Source organism: Staurois parvus, unplaced genomic scaffold, assembly GCF_062004578.1.
Source record: "Staurois parvus isolate SC_StPar_1 unplaced genomic scaffold, SC_StPar_1.0 ptg000533l, whole genome shotgun sequence".
NCBI lineage: Eukaryota > Metazoa > Chordata > Amphibia > Anura > Ranidae > Staurois > Staurois parvus.
In genome coordinates this window covers 284942-306932 of record NW_028318329.1, presented here as the reverse complement: position 1 = coordinate 306932, position 21991 = coordinate 284942, and the positions used below count along the sequence as shown (strand labels likewise).

Here is a 21991-nt window from a genome sequence, read left to right as displayed (position 1 = left end):
AATAGAGCTTTCTTTTGGTGGTATTTAATTGCCACTGGGTGTTTTATTTTTTGCACTGTTCTCCTTCACTGATGTGAATTGATGATGCAGCGCTGATAGGCAGCACTGATAACCACTGATGAGGTGGCACAAATAGGCAGCATTGACAGGGATTGATAGGCTGCACTGAGGTGGCACTGATGAGGTGGCACTGGTGGGCATTGATGAGGAGTCACTGATGATGTTGCACTGATATGTAGAAATGATGGTCACTGATAGGTGGCACTGATGGGCACTGATAGGTGGAACTGATGGGCACTGATAGGTGGCACTGAGGGGCGACACTGACGGGGGGACACTGACTGATGGCACTGACTGGCAGCAATGACTGATGGCACTGACTGGTGACACTGATAGGCACTGACGGGCGACACTGACTGAAAGCACTGACTGATGGCACTGACTGGTGGTACTGATGGGCAGCAGTGATGGGCGCAACAGCTGGGCAGCACTGATGGGTGGTACTGCTGGGGGGCACTGATTGGTGGCACTGCTGGAAACTGGTGGGAGGCACTGCTGGGTGGCACTGCAGGGCACTGATCATTAGTGCCCTGATGATCAGTGCCAATCTGCTCCATGACAGCTGCCGATTATGGGCAGTACTTTCCTCATGATGTGACAGCGTGAGGAAAGTGCTGCTGATAACCGGCAACTGTATTTACTCTGTGATCTGCTGTAGGCCACAGCGATCATGGAGATCGCAAAGTATTTTGGGGAAAAGAGACTTTCTTCTTTTAGCTTTTTTTTTTATAGTTTATACTGGGTGTGGTGCATATGTACAGTGTACACTCACAGCTCATTACTAGTATCTATAGGTTCCTGAGAACAGAACTGCGATATTGTAACTCCAGCCTGCATGCATAGAAACTACATCATATGTCACTGCACTAAAGGCCAAAGAAGAGGGACAAAAACCTGGAAGAAGCTGTGAAACTATTGGATTAATGGGGATAGCAAGGGATGGCCCTCAACTGTCGGCGCTGGATGAGGGCAGACCTACCTATTTTTCCTCTCTTTCCAGTATCACCAGATTCCCCTTTGCTCCCTGGCAAGCCATGCAGACCATCTGTTCCATTGTATCCCGGCATGCCATCCATTCCGTCAACACCAGGTGGTCCTAAATGGAAAACCGGTATAGAAGATCAATTATAAAAAGAAATATGTCATATCCTGAGTTGCTTCTAAGAGATCAAGAAAAATAAAGATCCTTCTAAACCAGTGTGAAGGCTGTAGCACACAGAGATTCAGTGATCTTTTGAAATGGTACAATGACTTCCCCTACCAGATTTTTATATATACATGGACCAATAAGAAAGTTTTCCTATTTAATTTCTGTTATTTCTAACCAATCACCCTTTAACTTTGATCTCGAATGAAGGGGTCAGGGGCATTTTATAAAACAAATCTATAATTTGCCCTGCATAGGAAAAGTACAAAAATCCGACTATTCATCAATGTTATTTTTGGGCTGTTTTTACTTAGACAGTCCCAAGGATAGGGCTACCATACCCTAATCAGATTTTACCCTATAACAGCTTACTGGAGTCTCATTTTAGTATGTTGTATTAGTTCTAACTTGCATCCAAAGGAAATAATTCATAGAGTAAGTACCAAATCTAATGCTCCAGGTAGACATAAATGATTCAAACTGACATAGCTCTGTTTTTGTTAATTTATTATACATTTATTTTTAGAAATGCAAGCAATGGAAGTCTCTAAACTTGACTTGGTGTCCGTCCCTTGCAATCTTCTGTACAGCAGGGCTCCGACGGCTGGAGGGAGAAACAGCACAAGGAGCCAATCAAGTGGTGCTGCAGTGACAGAGGGATGAGTTGCTTCTCCATCAATACCCAGTCACAAGCTGGGAGCGGGACAAGACCTGTATCGTTACTGAACTGCAGCAAAGGAAAATCAGGTCTCTTCTGCTAGGCAGGGCTGTGCTGTGTTGCTGGATGTAAATCTCAGGACTGACTTGACAAATACAGTGGGGATCGAAAGTTTGGGCACCCCAGCTAAAAATTTGTATTAATGTGCATAAAGAAGCCAAGGAAAGATGGAAAAATCTCCAAAAGGCATCAAATTACAGATTAGACATTCTTATAATATGTCAACAAAAGTTAGATTTTATTTCCATCATTTACACTTTCAAAATAACAGAAAACAAAAAAATGGCGTCTGCAAAAGTTTGGGCACCCTGCAGAATTTATAGCATGCACTGCCCCCTTTGCAAAGCTGAGACCTGCCAGTGTCATGGATTGTTCTCAATCATCGTCTGGGAAGACCAGGTGATGTCAATCTCAAAGGTTTTAAATGCCCAGACTCATCTGACCTTGCCCCAACAATCAGCACCATGGGTTGTTCTAAGCAGTTGTCTAGAAAACTGAAACTGAAAATAGTTGACGCTCACAAAGCTGGAGAAGGCTATAAGAAGATAGCAAAGCGTTTTCAGATGTCAATATCCTCTGTTCGGAATGTAATTAAGAAATGGCAGTCATCAGGAACAGTGGAAGTTAAAGCAAGATCGGGAAGACCAAGAAAAATATCAGACAGAACAGCTCGCAGGATTGTGAGAAAAACAATCCAAAACCCACGTTTGACTGCACGATCCCTCCAGAAAGATCTGGCAGACACTGGAGTTGTGGTCCACTATTCCACTATAAAGAGATACTTGTACAAATATGGTCTTCATGGAAGAGTCATCAGAAGAAAACCTCTTCTACGTCCTCACCACAAAAATCATCGTTTGAACTTTGCAAATGAACATATAGACAAGCCTGATGCATTTTGGAAACAAGTTCTGTGGACCGATGAGGTTGAAATTGAACTTTTTGGCCGGAATGAGCAAAGGTACGTTTGCAGAAGAAGGGGCACAGAATTTAATGAAAAGAACCTCTGTCCAACTGTTACGCATGGGGTTGGATCAATCATGCTTTGGGGTTGTGTTGCAGCCAGTGGCACAGGGAACATCTCACGAGTAGAAGGAAAAATGGATTCAATAAAATTTCAGCAAATTTTGGATGGTAACTTGATGCCACCTGTGAAAAAGCTGAAGTTAAAGAGAGAATGGCTTCTACAAATGGATAATGATCCTAAACACACCTCAAAATCCACGGGGGATTACATCAAGAGGCGTAAACTGAAGGTTTTCCCATGGCCTTCACAATCTCTTGACCTCAACATAATTGAAAATCTATGGATAGACCTTAAAAGAGCAGTGCGTGACAGACAGCCCAGAAATCTCAAAGAACTGGAAGACTTTTGTAAGGAAGAATGGGCAAAGATACCTCAAACAAGAATTGAAGACTCTTGACTGGCTACAAAAAGCGTTTACAAGCTATGATACTTGACAAAGGGGGCAGTACAAGATATTAACTCTGCAGGGTGCCCAAACTTTTGCAGACGCCATTTTTTTGTTTTCTGTTATTTTGAAAGTGTAAATGATGGAAATAAAATCTAACTTTTGTTGACATATTATAAGAATGTCTAATCTGTAATTTGATGCCTTTTGGAGATTTTTCCATCTTTCCTTGGCTTCTTTATGCACATTAATACAAATTTTTAGCTGGGGTGCCCAAACTTTCGATCCCCACTGTATATATATATTTCAATCATGTATTTAGCTGTTTGCCTGAAGTTCAGCTTTATGTGCCTTAGAATGCCACTTTGATCAAGTGCAAACACACCCATCTGAAAACTTGGCAATATCATAAGGTTTAAATATTAAACAACTGAGAGAAATGTAAAATTAAGGCACAGTATGTAACATTTAAAGGGATAATTATACAGTAATGTCATTTCTCACCTGGAGGCCCAGGTGGACCTGTAAAATAAAAAGTCAACACAATTAAAATTCTGTACATAACCAGATCGAAAGTAGATAAAAGCATAGTTTAGCGTAAGTGATTTTGTTGTCAATTGAAAATAGTAGCAGAGGTGTGTTTGCTTATAAATGAACAGGAAGGAAATTGCTTGAGAATAAAGTAACAATTCTATTTTCTTTATTTTAACTAGGTGGTAGTAATATCTTTACTACCAAAATTGTGCAGAGAATTCTGTTTATGTAGGGATAAAAATATTGCAAATAACATTTTTGACTTTTAAGTTGCTAGTTTCAGGGCCATCATACAGATTCTATTGGACCAGGGGGCAGTCCACGTATAATACGCATATTGGTTATGCCTGGTGCCTTAGTGTGCCTAGAAACAGTCTGCCATTATGGGTGATTACACTGTAGTGGGCGGTGCTACTACTGGGCCATGTGTTGTCTAGAAATATCAGAGTCAATAGATGGAGAATACAGAGAGTCCTTTTCCTTTTTAGTGATCTCAAAGGGTGAATACTCTTGCAATTCTTCTATTTAATATGAAGTCAAAATTTTACTTTTAAAAAACAAACCAGAATAACTTTGGGAATTTGTACTTTCCATCCTACCCCACTCTACTCTTTTTGTCAGCAGAGCAGGGGCGGACTGACAACTCATGGGGCCCCCGGGCAATAGGGGATCATGGGGCCCCTGTGTCCTTGCCCAAACTCAAAAAAGCCTATGAAAAAGGTACCAGGGGCATCTCATGGGGCCCCCTACTGACCCCGGGCCCTCGGGCAGTGCCCGCGTTTCCAAATGGTCAGTCCGCCCCTGCAGCAGAGTATATGGTACTGGCCAGTTATACTAAATATGAACGGTGCTTATATCCCAGCTCATAGAATAAGGATAGACTCACATTTTTAGAAAATGGGGATTTTGCAAGCACCAAAATATAACAACAAAAGAAATGTATAAAACACCATTTTATTAAGTCCAATCTTAAAAACAAGAAGAAAGACACATTGTACACAATATTATACAAAGATGGCGATGATTTGGCTGCATTTCATCAAAAAACCCTAACGCTTTTCAATTCATAAGATTTATATTTTGAATCTTCTTCATGGGGGGGGCAGTAGAATAGAGCACAAAAGTTATCGCCATATGTTGTATCAAAAAATAGAAGATCTTTGCTGGTTCATTCCCGGAATCACATAGGCAAGTAGGCCCTCAAGTGATCCAGCTAGGTGAGTATAAAATCCAATGATATAGTGGAGACCAATAAGAGGCTGTGGTGAACTGTAAATATCTAAGCATCCGAGCTTGAATAAAATATATTAAAGCTTGTCATCTGAAATAGATGCAGGTAATAAACCCCCCGGTTGGGTGTGTAATATATGACAATTCCTGCAATTGTTCCTCTATCAAAAATCAGAATGTAGAGCGTCCAGTGTATATCCAAGCATGGCCCATCTTGTGCCAGAGTATCAAAGCCTCAGAACACCACAGCCGGAATGTCCACTGAAGTATCCAAGCCTCAGAACACCAGAGCCAGAACATCCATTGAAGTATCAAAGCCTCAGAACACCAGAGCTGGAATGTCCACTAAAGTATCAAAGCCTCAGAACACCAGAGCCAGAACATCCATTGAAGTATCAAAGCCTCAGAACACCAGAGCCGGAACGACCACTGAAGTATTAAAGCCTCAGAACACCACAGCAGGAAGGTCCAATGAAGTATTAAAGCCTCAGAACACCACAGCAGGAATGTCCACTGAAGTATCAAAGCCTCAGAGCACCACAGCAAGAAAGTCCAATGAAATATTAAAGCCTCAGAACACCACAGCAGGAACGTCCACTGAAGTATCAAAGCCTCAGAACACCAGAGCCGGAACGTCCACTGAAGTTTGGTGCTTGCAAAATCCCTGTTTTCTAAAGATGTATGTCTATCCTTGTTCTTTTTGTCATCAATATCATGGTAACATACCTGCTAGCTGGGGAGGAAGGGGTCAACCTTATTCCCAGGGTGTGGCATGAGTGACATTTTCTTCTTAACATTTGGGAAAATTATTATCCTCCCTGTTTTAACTGCAACACAGTGGAAAGTTAGACCCTAAGGTTCTCCCTGTCCTTTTTCATGTCTTTTTAAACATCCCTCCATATGGACCATAGTGACTGCAGCCCAGTGGTGAGTCTCATCCTGGGCTCTTCCTTTCCATGCTGCAATAACGTCTGCACATTCGTTGACATGGAGATGAAGAAATCATATTGACCACACAACAGTTGTCCCTACTGAATGGTTATGATTAAGGGCTGAGGCAAGTGCAGGGGTGGACTGACAGCTCATGGGGCCCCCGGGCAATAGGGGATCATGGGGCCCCTGTGTCCTTGCCCCAAACTCAAAAAAGCCTATGAAAAAGGTACCAGGGGCATCTCATGGGGCCCCCTACTGACCCCGGGCCCTCAGGCAGTGCCCGAGTTTCCAAATGGTCAGTCTGCCCCTGGGCAAGTGTGATATGTATGTATGAGGTTATGCAGCAGTGGACTGGCCTGGAGCAGAGTCTCTCTTTTCCTACTGAATGGCTTCCTATTCAAAGAGCCTCTGCTGATGATATATTTGAGCTACCTGCACTGTACAAGAAGAACATGCTCCTTATCTTAAGAGTTGACCACCTAGCTTAGAAGTGATCAAGTGTCTTTACGTCGTAACATCAAAGATATAGTTGTGAAAATGCTTTGTGAGCCTAGGAGTACTTTTCAGCAGTGAAAGGTCTGCAATGGGTGTAGACTCCTAGTCTTTCCTCATATATTTTCCAACTATTGATTTGTTTTTCTTTGCATCACTACTATTACAAAGCATCATTACTATTACAAAGCAGTATTTGGAACCCCAACGTTTCCAGGTTATTGACTTTTAGATACATTTTGGGAGGTCATTGAGCTTTCTTCATCTAATCTGTTCAGCTTTCCTCTCCTTAGTAATCCATTTCATAAAGCTACCTTCTCTGTCCATTTTTCTACAATCTTACTGGTGAATCAAATACCTTTTTCAGGTTGTATACAATCATATACATTTATCGTAGTGCTTTAAAACAACTACTTTGAATAGAATCCTGAATACAGACACCAGAACAGATAACTCTACAGATATATCTTTTTCTTGCTTTGCTATTAATTACTGACAACATTCTAACCTTTTCTAATAGATTTCTAATAGATTTTGCATACATTTCACTATTTAAAATATGGGGATAAAAATGCAGCAAAGGAATAACAGCCTGTAGACTTTTAGATTGTTTCTTATGATCATCAGTGTTCAATGTATCAATAGCTCACATGGGACAAGCAGTGAACTATCCCCCTAACCAAATAACAGATTAGGCTTGCAATCATTGTCATTCAGGATGTCTATATAAAGTATACTCTACCAAACTACTCCTATTAAGCCTTGACTTAAGTAAAGAACATGACGTAAATGCCGTCTACCACCATCCCCAAACCAGAAACAACTCCAATGAGCAGAGGTACAAGACAAGGATGTCAGCTCTCACCCTTACACTTTGTACAAGGGATTTATCCCCAGAACTTAGTGAATGAAATGAAGATCTGCTGACTTCCGTCATCCAATCATGCACAAGCAAAAATGTTGGGTTTTTTTTGCTTACACATGATTGGGTATTGTTTGCAAAGTAAAAAACTCCACCCCATTCACTAAGTTCTGGGGAAAACTCTCTTGCAAAGTGAACAACCTATTTGCCTCAAATAAATCAAGTCATTTGTGTGTGGCAAATTGTCACCAACACTGCACCAGTAAAATGTGTGAGAAGTGTTAACAGTCACAGCTAGGAATGCAAATTGGTAAAATCTAATGTTAGGTGGTGTAATAAAACACTGCAAGCTATTTCTGATATTGTGAGAGTCATGATCACTTGGAGTGAAGAGCTTTGTGACTAGTGGTGAAATGTGTTCTTCTGAAATTCTTCAGTGCAATGTACAGTGGTTTTGTATATATATTTGACATATCCATAATGGCAGGGCATTTAAAAACTGTAAATATATTTTTAAGTGTTATTTTAAAAGATAAGTATAGGAAGCAAAAAAAAACAAAACAGCTAGGCTGACCTAAATGGCTGCAGCACCGATTGTGGCTATAGTGGCTCGCTGAGAGGCTGAGCCAGCTGCTGGTCCAGGCATCTGGGTGGATCCCGACTATAAAGTTGGGATCTTTCCAAAGCATGGACCGGCTGAGTGACGCCTGCCAACAGCGAGCTAAAGCGGGTCACAAGAGTGCAGAACGAAGTGTACTCCTGTGATCCATAGGAGGAGTAAAGCCAAAAGAGCTTTGGCCCTACTTCTCCTTTAAGATAGAGAAAATGAGAATATTAATGAAAACAAATGACCCAAAATCTTGATAATTTTCTTTTGAATAGGGTCTGGATCTGATAATAACCTTTATAATAAACTGACTGAGGTACAGGGCAAGAAGACAAAAAGGTAGAACTAGGAAGACATACAAGGCAGTATGGGAGAACCTTCTAAATGTTACCAGCATCTAAAATGCCATGTGCACAAACCATTAGAAGACCAAGAGTATCTTAAAAGAAAACTAGGCTGATCCAGGTCAAATTTTACCCTGGGGAACTGATATACTTATCTCTAATCTCTTCTTACATTCTGTTTGCCTTATTACATGTCTTTCCAAGTACCGTTTGGAGCTATAGACTTCCATTGTCAAATCTTGCCTTCTCAACAACATGAGTAGTTGAAAGCCACAGATTGTAACCCAAAACCAAATTAAAAATTGCAGCCCAATTCACATTTGTGAATGAATCACAGTTCAGCAAATAGAGCAATACTTCCTATTATATCAATAATCTACAAATAATTTCTAATACTGTAATAAAATGAAAGCAAATCAAGTACCTGTTAAGCAGATTCCTCTTGTACTGTTGCATAAATCTAGCATAACTCGTACCTTAGCAATGAGAAAAATATGTATTGCATGGATTATAAATCTTTGCACATGATAATAATTTTTTTTTCAACAGGTGAACAATAATTTTTGTTCAGAAGCCGAACTCCAGCCAGATATAATAGAAACTCTGTAATCAATAATACATGCTTAAATGTTTTTAAATGCAGTGTGTGCACCTGAATTTGACTGGTTATCCACCTCATTCAGTTCCAGTACAGTAGAGTTCAGAGAGGGGGAGAGAGAGGCAGCACACGGAGACAATCAGGTGTATTGCCGTACAAGGAGCATGCTGATAGGAGGAGAGCACAAAGTGACAGAGAGATGAGGTCATCAGTGTGCTGCTTCTCCTTTCGCTGTCCAGTCACAGGATGGAGGTGCAGAATAAAGCAGTAAATGGAAGTGAAACAGCAGCAGAGAAGATCAGGGCCCTTCCCCTGCTATGCTGGACTGTGATGTATGGCAGAGCTAAATAAATTTCAGCTCTCATATATATGTGTAGTGCTTTGCCTAGAGTTCAGCTTTAATAACACCAAACAACAGTATTTTGAATAGTAGATCTAATATAACTGCTTCCCTGTGGGGACACTTTACCAACATACAAAATAGTAATAAGTTGTAACTAATGAGCCAATCAATCTGACTGAATAATTTACAATTATTTTAATTATGAAAACATTTCATTGCTATTCATTAATGTAAACGTCTGTTTATCTGGGTTGTCGGCATGTTAGTTTCATACATTTTTTTAATAATTCATACTTTTTAGACCGTTTCAAATTACCAGTAGATCAGACACTTCCAAAAAATGCATAGCTTGTGGACAACTTCTAATGTGCTAACATTGTTGGCCTTTAATTTGCGAAACAAGACTCCTAACTGTGTGCATGGAAATAAAGATGTTGTCCTTCTCATTTGATTCCGTTTTAACTAGTATTAATGAAAAAAAACATTGCATTAAGGTGCTTATATTTACTAAATATTCAGACACCAAAAGAACCAGCAGTTATACCCCTAGCTTGAAGATTAATAGGCTCCCTGTGCAATCCGGAATGTACAATTCAGGGGCTAAACATCCAGCATTGTTTTTTTTATTTGAGAGAAAATTAATCAAGAGCAGATTTATGTGCTATTAGTAACAAACTATTTTTGCACCCATTTTTTTTTTTAATTTTTGTTACTCAGCATGATTTCTGATGATATAAATAGTTATTTTTTTCCACTCCACAATAGCTGGTTTAGATAATTCTTTTTGCTCTCTTTGTTATATTCAGTAAGGCATTGCAGTAACTCAAACTACCAATCAGAAATCAATTTCAACTACATCAAACCTGGTTGGTCAGTTTAGGACTGTACATACTATTTTGACTATTTGCAGTGATTTTCTGGAAAATCCTAGTTATACAATTTTTTTGCTAAAAAAAAAAAATAACATAACAATAATGAAAATAAAATCAGCAGTAGTTATATTGCTATTAAATATAGTAAATAGTAGTAGTAAATGATTAAAAGGTAATCAAATTTACTATGGTTTTTTAATGTAATAATAATAATACATTTTTTTAATTTAGTGTTTTTATACTAAGATTTCCCCTGGATTACTCTACCGGGACCATTGAATACGTCATCATCATGAGCATGTCATCATTTTCTGCTCGAATGTAAGACTCCTGTGGTCTGCGGCGATGGCTCCGTTTGTTCCTGGATATGAAAGTTTCTGGTTGTTCATTGTCATGTGTGGTAACCTCTGATATGAGCTGAGTCAGGTGAGATGTCAGAAGGTCCTCCTGGGATGGTCTTTGATAGGATTCCAGCAACTTGACTCTAGAAGCAATGTCCTTCCATTGCAGCAGAATGAATAAGGTTCCACCTACATTGAGCACTGTGAAAATGATCAGTATAGCTATGACACCTCTGAGTGCTGCACTACACCTGTCCTTTTCAGAACAAGCCAGTAGAGTCACAGCCCTTTGAGTCCCCATTCCAGTATTTAAAATGAAAGCAAGCACTCTCTTTGCAGCCTCCTTCTTTCTAATCCTCCAGCAGAAGGACAGTGTCTTCTTCAGGGCACAAAGCACTTTTCATGGGCTGGAGCCTGTTTAAATGTCTTGAGTTGCCGTGGGCTGTTTGACAAAGATTATACTTTGAGATCCAAATTAATGATGTGGAAGTGATGGCAGAGGCGTGTGTGCAGGAAAGGCAAGGAGGGGCCCTGTACGGGAATGGATGGTAGCTTGGAAACAACTGCTAAAAACCTCATCACATTTTAATTGTATGTATCAGCAGTTAGTAAAGAATTGGCAGAAAAGTTCAGTAAGACTTCCTCATTATTTGAAGGAATGAAACATGTGGCCCCAACTGAACAAACATGAAGTACAAATAGCTGAAAGACAGAGCTTGTGACTGTACAGAACTTATGGAAAAAATAGAAATTTTCTAGACAATAAACAATAAATGACATTATACTATACATTGTTCTAGCTGCTCCTAATAGTAGTTTCTGTATTTACTGCACCACATATTAAAAGAGTGCTTCACTTAAATTGTGAAATTTATGTTCTCCACATCTCATACCAAGAACATTTGTAATGATATAGGCTTGTTCCCTAAGCTATACAAAAATTGTAATATTTAATATTTATGTCATCTGTTTAAGCAGTTATTACTCTTTACTAGGCAAGGATGGGAAATAACAGTTGCTGATAAATATTGTTCCCTAATGTGCCACTTTTGTTTTAAACATCTTAACCCCTTGGCACCGGCACCTCCCGCTCCTTTAAGGGTTCCAGAAGCCAGGAGGTGGGGCAGGGTTTTAGGGTCATGTGATCGCCGTGATTCGCTGTCACAGCGGTCACGTGATTGGCAAAGAACCCGATCGAAAGAGAAGATTGGGACCTTTCCGTGAGTACAGAACGCGTGTGCTGGAAGCGCGCAGGGTGCACACTCTCAGCACATATGTGTTTTTTTAATAGAACGCAAATGTGCAGCCGCTCGGCGTCTAGGCCCAGATGCCGGGAGGCCGCATATTTGCATTCGGCTGGCGCCAAGAGGTTAAGTCTGTTTATAAGAAATTTTAAAATTTTAAAAAGTAAGCCTTTTCCCATGGTGGCCAATCAATAGCTTTGTTTTATTTCCCAAAGAATTAAAGATGAAATATGATTGGTCCCCATGGTCAGCTTCTCACTTTTTCACCTTTTGCCTTGCTTTTATTTTACAAACAGCAAGATTTTAAAACAAGGGCAGCATAGTCAGGACTGATATTTTATACATGGTCACCATGGGCAGCTTCTCACTTTTCTAAGCCACCATTATATTTTTATTTCGATAAATGTTTAATTATAATTATACATATTCATTAATACTGCTACATCAGACACTTTGTAAGATACTAAGAATCAGGCATCATTACCAGTACATTTTCTGAAAACTGACTAAATAGTTTGCATGCTAAAGTGAAGTTATACTTTTTCCCAGGGTGGCAGGAGGGTTATTTATATAAAAGCAGACTTTTACACAGGTCTCAGGGCCAGACTAATGCATTATGTGTATGTATTTTCACTCTTACTAGCATTATACAATGTTTTGCATATACAGTATTATACAGGATTAAAAAGATCACGTTAAAAAGTTTTTTTTAACAAAAATTAAAAAGTTGCTTAAATATTTTATATTCTTACTTGAAGCCAGCTGATAGAGCTCTAGTCTCCTTATAACACATTTCCAGCCTATCCACGTCTGCCCTGTCAAAAAAGCCTGTTGATTATTAACTTAACGTAATTAAAAACATAAATGAATAAAATGAAAAGTTACCCAAGGCTAGGTTCACACCTATGCAGGTTGCATTTGAGCCGTTTCTGCATTGCGTTTTGCGTTGCGTCTTTGCCACATTTTTTTATGCATTTTGCGCTTTTTCAAATACATTTTTTTCCTTGTTACTAGGCAGATTTAAAATGCAGAAAAAATGCAGAAAAAATGCAGCAAAAACTCAATACATGCTTTTCTGCAGCGCTTCCATTGAAGTCTATAGAACCAAAAACACAACTTTTTGTGTTCAAAAAAGTCTCTTACCCTTTTCAAAAAACGCAGTGGGTGAAAATGCGCAGATGTGAACATGTCCCATAGGAAAGCATGTTAATTGGACTGTACTGAGCTTCTGCAAAACGCTGCGGAAAATGCTTAGGTGTGAACCTAGGGTAAAACAAGTTTATGGACGGTTATGTGGGATGATTACATTAAGTTGACACAAAGGACCTGATTCATTAAAGCATTAGTTTGAAATGAACCTCACTGTTTCTAGTATATCAGCTCTAGGTTCACCTTACTTCACCTCACTTCACACTTTAGTTAGTCATGCCAGTATTGTGATGCTTAGGTACAATTTGCAACTCATGGGTTTCTAGTTTCTAGTATAACAAAGGGTTTCCTAGAACATTAATAGAATAGTAATCTGGACATACTATATAATGCATTAACCTTGTCTCAGGGTTTAAGTGACTGATGAATTTCAAGCCCTGTGTATCCTTGGATCATTCCTAAAATTCCAATAACATTTAGTCTTATTAAAGTGGAACTTCACTGTATGTAAGCACCACAAACTGAAAAAACACAATTTAATTCATTTTTAATATTCAAAGTAAACGCACCCATCCATCCATGTCTCACTCTATGTCATTCTTTATTTTGTTAAGAAATCACTTTGAACCCCCATTTCTAGCCATGGCCACCTTGAGTAAGGGCAAATTAATCATGTGGCATTTACTTCCTGGAATCCAATGTAAAAAAAACTTTAAAACAAATAAATGCAAAAATATATATATACCTTCCTATCTATTTACTAATGCTAGTATCATAAGGATTAAAAATGGTTAATGTTGATTGAGAGAGCTTAGTTCCCACTAAAGAATGATGAAGCCTGATTTTTATTGTCAGGGATTATTTTTAAAGTGTAGGTGTGATGTCTGAATTGGTTTTACTTTTTCAGATTTTTTTTTCAGTTGATCTTGACAATAATAGCACCCAATCACTATATTGTTTCTAAGGAAGAGCAGCCCTATCATCCAGGAGATATGTAAGGGCTACAGAACACGTCCCCTTATCTCCATCCCTTAAACAAAAGGTGGTTTATAGTCCTACAGAGAAAGAGAGAAACAAAGATAACTAACAATATTACAGAAGAGGCAAAGAGCACAGGAATTTATCAATTTACATGATTTCTGGCAGGATCAACATAATCAACCAGATATACCCTATTTAACAAACCCAAAGGGAGGAAATAACAGAGGTTCATTGCTAGGATTTAAATACACTTTACAAAATTGTTTCAAGAAACACACTAGTCTGTCAATTCTAGCATTCATTTATATTTTATTCATTGCATAGACCCTCCTTAGCTGATTCCAGTTCATGTGCACCAAAAGAGTTACTTCTTTATAAATAGCAATAAACAAAACTGTGTCATGTGACTACACAAAGCGGGGCATCTATAAATCTATATGGTATTAGGAGGAAGTTATACATGTTCTCAGCATCAATGTTCTTTAATGCCTACAATATTCAGTCATTTTAGTAAAAAGAAAGGGAATACACTGCTCAAAAAAATGGAGCAAAAAAAGAACACTTTTTAATCAGAGTATAACATCAAGTCAATTAAACTCCTAGCAAAACTCCTGGGATATTGATCTGGTCAGTTAAGTAGCAGAGGGGGTTGTTAATCAGTTTCACCTGCTTTTGTGTTAATGAAATTAACAACCAGTGCACTAGATGGGCAACAATGAGATGACCCCCAAAATAGGAATGGTTTTACAGATGGAGGCCACTGACATTTTTTTCCCTACTCATCTTTTCTGACTGTTTTTCACTAGTTTTGCATTTGGCTAGGGTCAGTGTCACTGCTGGTAGCATAAGGCGATACCATGACCCTACCAGGGGTGGACTGACCATTTGGAAACTCGGGCACTGCCCGAGGGCCCGGGGTCAGTAGGGGGCCCCATGAGATGCCCCTGGTACCTTTTTAATAGGCTTTTTTGACTTTGGGCAAGGACACAGAGGCCCCATGATCCCCTATTGCCCGGGGGGCCCCATGAGTTGTCAGTCCGCCCCTGGACCCTACAGAGGTTGCACAGGCAGTCCAACTCCTCCAGGATGGCACATCAATACGTGCCATTGCAAGAAGGTTTGCTGTGTCTCCCAGCACTGTCTCAAGAGCAAGGAGGAGATTCCAAGAGACAGGCAGTTACTGTAGGAGAGCTGGACAGGGCCGTGGAAGGTCCTTAACCCATCAGCAGGACCGGGATGAGCACTGCCAGAGCCCTACAAAATGGCCTCCAGCAGGCCACTAGTGTGAATGTCTCTGACCAAACAATCAAAAACAGACTTCATAAGGGTGACCTGAGGGCCTGACGTCCTCTAGTGGCCCTGTGCTCACTGCACCATAGAGCTCGATTGGCATTTGACATTGAACACCAGAATTGGCAGGTCCGCTACTGGCACCCTGTGCTTTTCACAGATGAGAGCAGGCTCACCCTGAGCAAATATGGAGAAGCCATGAAGAACGTTATGTTGCCTGTAATATCATTCAGCATGACCGTTTTGGTGGTGGGTCAGTGATGGTCTGGGGAGGCATATCCATGGAGGGACACACAGACCTCTACATGCTAGACAATGGTACCCTGACTACCATTAGGTATCGGGATGAAATCCTTGGACCCATTGTCAGACCCTATGCTGGTGTAGTGGGTCCTGGGCTCCTCCTGGTGCACGACAATTTCCAGCCTCATGTGGCGGGAGTATGCAGGCAGTTCCTGGCATACCATTGATACCATTGAATGGCCCCTACGCTTGCCTGACCTAAATCCAATAGAACATCTCTGGGACATCATGTTTCGGTCCATCCAACGCCACCAGGTTGCACCGCAATCTGTCCAGGAGTTCAATGATGCTCTAGACCAGATAGGGAGGAAATACCCCAGGACACCATCTGTCGTCTCATCTGCCCCAACATTGTCAGGCATGTATTCAAGCACGTGGGGGCCATACAGACTACTAAGTACTATTTTGAGTTGCTGCAATTAAATTTCAGCAAAATGGACTAGCCTGCTGCATCAATTTTTCACTTTGATGTTCGGTGTGTCTGTGAATTCAGTCCTATGCAGTTTGATAATTTTTATTTCCATGAAACAATGGGGCATCCTTACTTTCTAATACACTACCCAGTCCATATCAGTATATATATCCAGAATTATATTTTTCTCCATTGTGATCTGATGTGTTTTCAAAGTGTTCCTTTAATTTTTTGAGCAGTGTACTTAAAGCTAAGAGAACAGCTAAATACACAACACAATTCATAATGGCCATACATGCTTCTTTTTTAATTATCTGATCAATGTGTGATTTGATCAACACAATTGAATCTGCAAACAATTGAATAGTTATAACTTCCCTTCTAATCAATTTAGACTCGGTTTGGATTGGATTTGATCAAACTGAGTAGATTGGTTAGGCCAGAAAATTATTGATAGTTTTGCATCGAATGGCAACATTGATAGTTTGTTCATGAATATGATCACACTTTGATCAATCAGATTATGGGATTACTTGGTGGAAACTTTCTTGTCTGTGGCATATCTTTTGAATGGGTTATTCATTATAAATCAAATATTACTATCGGAAGAGAACAATCATTAAGAGATCGATCATTTATTGAAGTGTATGGCCGCCACGAGGGAGCTGTTTTACCTGCCAAAGATTTGTATTTCTGTCTATTAAATTATGAGCTTTAGACAGTTCTGACACACAACAGGCTGGGTGGGAGTCTTTATTTTTCTATTCTGCAGTTAAATAACACTTACTGCTTGTTCTTCCCCCAGCTGTTGACTGTATAATGATGTCGTGATCTGGAATCAGGATCGGAGGCCAGTGGCTATAGCGATAGAGATGTTCATGTAGTAGTCAGCTGTAAATACAGAAGCAGATTCCTCTAGCAAATGACGTGGGTTCACCTGAGCTGCAGAGTCTTAACACTAGCTGGTCTTCATCAGAGCTCCTGATGGTGGAGATAGGTTTTGCTGCATTCTAATACCAGGTGGAAGTCTTAATAATTGAGAGTAAGTGGGGGTCAGGTAGAGGATGACTCAGATGAGAAACAAGCAGGAGCATAGTCAATGAACAAGCCAAAAGGTTAGTAATGAGTAATAGCAGGTGGGGATCAGGTGGACGCTTAGTTGAAGAACAAGTCAAGGATCAATAACAAGTCATGGTGAAGATTAGGACAGCAGCAGGTATGCAAAATAGTGGTTGGAGTGATCACAGTAATCTGGCAAACAGGAAGTACAACGACATGTCTTAACAAGTTAACAGGAGGAGCACAGTTCTGGGTTCAACAGAAACAAGGTATAAAGCAGGAATGTCTACGGGACCAGACAAGAGAAAGTCCAGCATTTCAGGTGGCACAATGAGAAGAGCCACAGCCAGACTCAGTAGTGGTTCCAGGTTCAGACCAGGATCCTGACAAATGACCTTTATCACCTTATATTAGCATTCTCCTTGTTAGCACATGAGCATACCAATACAACTGACTGCCTCTTTTTGTTGCTTCACCCTCCCACTCTCTGAGCCTTGCTTTACAGTGGATTGCAAGACGCTAATATTAAATTATATTGAGACATTTACATACATGTCTTGGATTTAAAAATACATTTATTAATAAATGCAGAGCTGCATTAATTAGTTTATTATACATCTGCCTGGAGTTCAGCATTTATTTTCTAACACGATTGACACTGGGGTTGTGCAGAAATTGTAACAGTTAATCTTGGGGACATTACAAATATTGTGACAGTCTTCTCATTGTTGTCTGTGTCTTGAGACCATTCATGTGGATTGTGTTATTAATGGTTGGGGTATTTGAGTACATTGAGGACTAATGTAAAAAATGTTATGACTGATCAACCCTTATGAAATAATCTGTGTCTTTTTTGTTCTATGTGAGTTTCACAATTTATTGTTTTCACATGTTGACCTTTATTGAAGCTAGCCTGAACTAAATGTAAATGCAGTACACAAAAAATTTCACAGGGAAAGCTACAATGAAGAAATAAATGAAATCACAAGGCATGGGTGGGAAAACACTGCATCAATTTCAGGCTGTAAAAAAGTGTTATTTCCCTTTAGTACAATTCTAACATTGCACATTTGTTTTTTATTATATTTGAATGGATAGGATAAGTCATTTATTGGGGAACCTAACTGCTGGACTTCTAGATCAAGTAAAGCAAGTGTAAATATAGCCATTTTTTCTCTTTTGGATAGAGTAAGGAAGAGTTAAAACCTCTATCAGGTTATGTGTCCTGCTGGGAAATGCTCTATTGGAAATGCAACAGGAAGTGTGAGGAAATCTCATCAAAGTTCAGGGAATTCCCACTTTCTTTAAAATCATAAATAAAGTTTATTGAACAAAACAAAAACATGTTCTAGAGTATGTGTGTCACAATAACAGCAATCAGCATAAAGAACAGTCGGCATATAGATGCACAGTCTGTACTCACACATAGTACAGAATGAAAAACAAATGTTATTTCAGCATGTTCACTCTCCACTGGCCAACAGACAAGGTGAGAGGAGACCATCATACCAATAAAAGTAGTACCCAGGGGCAAATTCAAGTCTGATACATATTAGGGAGAAATCTTTACACTTAAGGAGCCCAACCATAGCCTATCAGACTTGGTAACACTAACTCCACTGGGACTAGGCCAGGTACCCACAGCCAACCACCCCATATTTTATCAAATTTAGCCAGACATCTCATGTGTTGGTATATACGTTTTTCATAGCACAGAATGGTATTCACAATGGCGATCAAATCCTGAGTGAATGGGGGTGAAGAGCTCTTCCAGTGCAGCAAGAGCGCTTTGTGAGCCTGAAATAAGGCTCTAGACACTGCCTCTTTAACAAAAGCATCGGGGTTCACCTGGTCTAGAATGCAGGGGAATTCCCATCATAGACAGTTGTCACCAGAACATTTGTCCCCATCCGAAAATATCTCCTCGCTTTTTACTCTTTTGACAACTCCAAAATTTAGGATTTTCTTTTATGTTCTGTCTTGATGCCACTCATCACCAGGACAAACAGAAGGGCAGATCTTCTCACTGGGGGCACAGACTACAATAAAATCTTGTCAGGGGGTCTAATCTTTCCTCCTTTATAAGACCAAATAAAAACTTTTGCCTTTACATACATTTTAATTGAGATTAAAAGCTGTCCCATGGGAAATATTTCACTTTGCAATTCAGTGCATTTTATTTTTAATATCCAATTATTTAATTTATAATATAACATACGTTTTATTAATATGGTGGGTTAACCTGCATTCTGATAAAATGCTACTTTCAAAATGCATAATAAATGCAACAAAAACACAGGCTTTGCTTAAGGTACATTGAAACCTTTTTTTTCTTTTTTGTAGTTTTGGTTAGAGTGGATAATGATTAGAACACTTGTCAGGTTTCTATTGGTGTCTTTTCCCCCTATTGTGGAGATTCACCCTCTCTATTTGTCCTGTTTACATTTATCACAGAAAGTGAGAGTGAAAGAAAATCCCAAGTTTTGGATTTCACTGTAACAGGAATAGAATGGAAAAATTCTAATAGGGACACTAGATTTGGTGACACTGGTAACAATGGATTCTTTCACTTTGGAGGGATTTTCATTTACGTCCTGTTTTGGATCTGGGACAGGAAGTGAAGGGAAATTTCCCCAATGGGGCACAGATGACAAAAAAGCAGATAGTGTTATAATGTTATAATCCTTCTTTACTCTATCCAAAGTGAAAAAAATACTTTTGCCTTTAGTTCTAATTTAATGTTGCAGGCTCTGACAAAAAAATTTCCAAGCATTGGGTGGAAATTTCAATAGACCATTTCAGACCAAATAGAAATACGCAGAGATGCCACAAAGGCGGCGGATAATGATTACAAATTTAGTTTGCAAAACTGTGAAATAGGTTTTTTATTTTTTTTAGAATTTATTAGAATGTATATTATACATAGAGTACACATATACAGTACACACATGTTTGGGTTACTGAATTGCATGATACAGACCATAGAGCTCTATATGGAAATATTAATGTGACGCTAACATTTGTAAAAAGCTTCTTCTCCTGAACAGAACCTCAGTAGTATGTCTGCATCCGGTGTCTATGTGTGCAATCCTATAGTGATCATAAATCCATTTGTTCTACAAAGCATATAGTAGGAATTAAACAGACTTGTGTATTCATGCGCTCCCATAATTAATGCTGAAAATTATAGATTCATCCCTACTGGATAGCAAATAGAAATGAATTCATGTGCACATTTTATTCCATTTATGCCAGACGTTTGTTGAATGTCTCAGTTCACAAATGTTGTCTTTGTTACATAATTATGCTAATTACTTGATGCGCATTTTTTCTTAAAAAGTCTTTAAAAACCATATCAGGTAAAAATATTAATAATAAATTATTAGGTTTTATTATTATTCATTGTGTTTCAAATGCAGTCAAATTAAGATTCATTTCAATTCTTCTCCCAAAATCATTAGCCCTCTCCAGTCAACGTTGAGATTCAACCAACAATTGTCTCCGGAACTCTAAGTCAGGGAAAATCCAAAATTTTGAGTTGTCTTTGGAGCAGGAATGGAGGATAAATCTTCCAAAGGAAAATTTTTTGTAGTGACAACTAAGTGCTTGTGTAGATTGTCAAAAGCCCCTTTCTTTATTCAGACTGCATTTGAGGCATTTCTGAAATCATTTAGAATGCCTTGACAGATGCACTTAACCTCCTTTAACCACTTCCGCGCTGCCCTATAGCAGAAATATTGTCACAGGGTGGCACGGGTGAACAAAATCACAGATATATACAGTGGGGATCGAAAGTTTGGGCACCCCAGCTAAAAATTTGTATTAATGTGCATAAAGAAGCCAAGGAAAGATAAAAAAATCTCCAAAAGGCATCAAATTACAGATTAGACATTCTTATAATATGTCAACAAAAGTTAGATTTTATTTTCATCATTTACACTTTCAAAATAACAGAAAACAAAAAAATGGCGACTGAAAAAGTTTGGGCACCCTGCAGAGATAATATCTTGTACTGCCCCCTTTGGCAAGTATCACAGCTTGCAAACGCTTTTTGTAGCCAGCCAAGAGTCTTTCAATTCTTGTTTGAGGTATCTTTGCCCATTCTTCCTTACAAAAGTCTTCCAGTTCTATGAGATTTCTGGGCTGTCTGTCAGGCACTGCTCTTTTAAGGTCTATCCATAGATTTTCAATTATGTTGAGGTCAGGAGATTGTGAAGGCCATGGCAAAACCTTCAGTTTACGCCTCTTGATGTAATCCCCCCGTGGATTTCGAGGTGTGTTTAGGATCATTATCCATTTGTAGAAGCCATCCTCTCTTTAACTTCAGCTTTTTCACAGATGGCATCAAGTTACCATCCAAAATTTGCTGAAATTTTATTGAATCCATTTTTCCTTCTACTCGTGAGATGTTCCCTGTGCCACTGGCTGCAACACAACCCCAAAGCATGATTGATCCAACCCCATGCTTAACAGTTGGACAGAGGTTCTTTTCATTAAATTCTGTGCCCCTTCTTCTCCAAACATACCTTTGCTCATTCCGGCCAAAAAGTTCAATTTTAACCTCATCGGTCCACAGAACTTGTTTCCAAAATGCATCAGGCTTGTCTATATGTTCATTTGCAAAGTGCAAACGATGATTTTTGTGGTGAGGACGTAGAAGAGGTTTTCTTCTGATGACTCTTCCATGAAGACCATATTTGTACAAGTATCTCTTTATAGTGGAGTAGTGTACCACAACTCCAGTGTCTGCCAAATCTTTCTGGAGGGATCGTGCAGTCAAACGTGGGTTTTGAATTGTTTTTCTCACAATCCTGCGAGCTGTTCTGTCTGATATTTTTCTTGGTCTTCCAGATCTTGCTTTAACTTCCACTGTTCCTGATGACTGCCATTTCCTAATTACATTCCGAACAGAGGATATTGACATCTGAAAACGCTTTGCTATCTTCTTATAGCCTTCTCCAGCTTTGTGAGCGTCAACTATTTTCAGTTTCAGTTTTCTAGACAACTGCTTAGAAGAACCCATGGTGCTGATTGTTGGGGCAAGGTCAGATGAGTCTGGG

General features: G+C 39.3%; 1 protein-coding gene across 1 annotated transcript in view; it reads right to left on the bottom strand.

The window, feature by feature from the left end:
* Positions 1-10999, bottom strand: part of GLDN (gliomedin) — a 38107-nt gene extending 27108 nt beyond the window's left edge. The window contains exons 1-4 of the mRNA XM_089690557.1: positions 10420-10999; positions 8764-8815; positions 3842-3859; positions 1040-1156 (exon numbers count right to left, since the gene is read on the bottom strand). Of these exons, the coding sequence (XP_089546683.1) occupies positions 1040-1156; positions 3842-3859; positions 8764-8815; positions 10420-10794 (562 nt within the window). The 5' untranslated portion in view covers positions 10795-10999. The remainder of the gene's footprint in view (positions 1-1039; positions 1157-3841; positions 3860-8763; positions 8816-10419) is intronic.
* Between the last annotated feature and the right edge of the window lie 10992 nt (positions 11000-21991).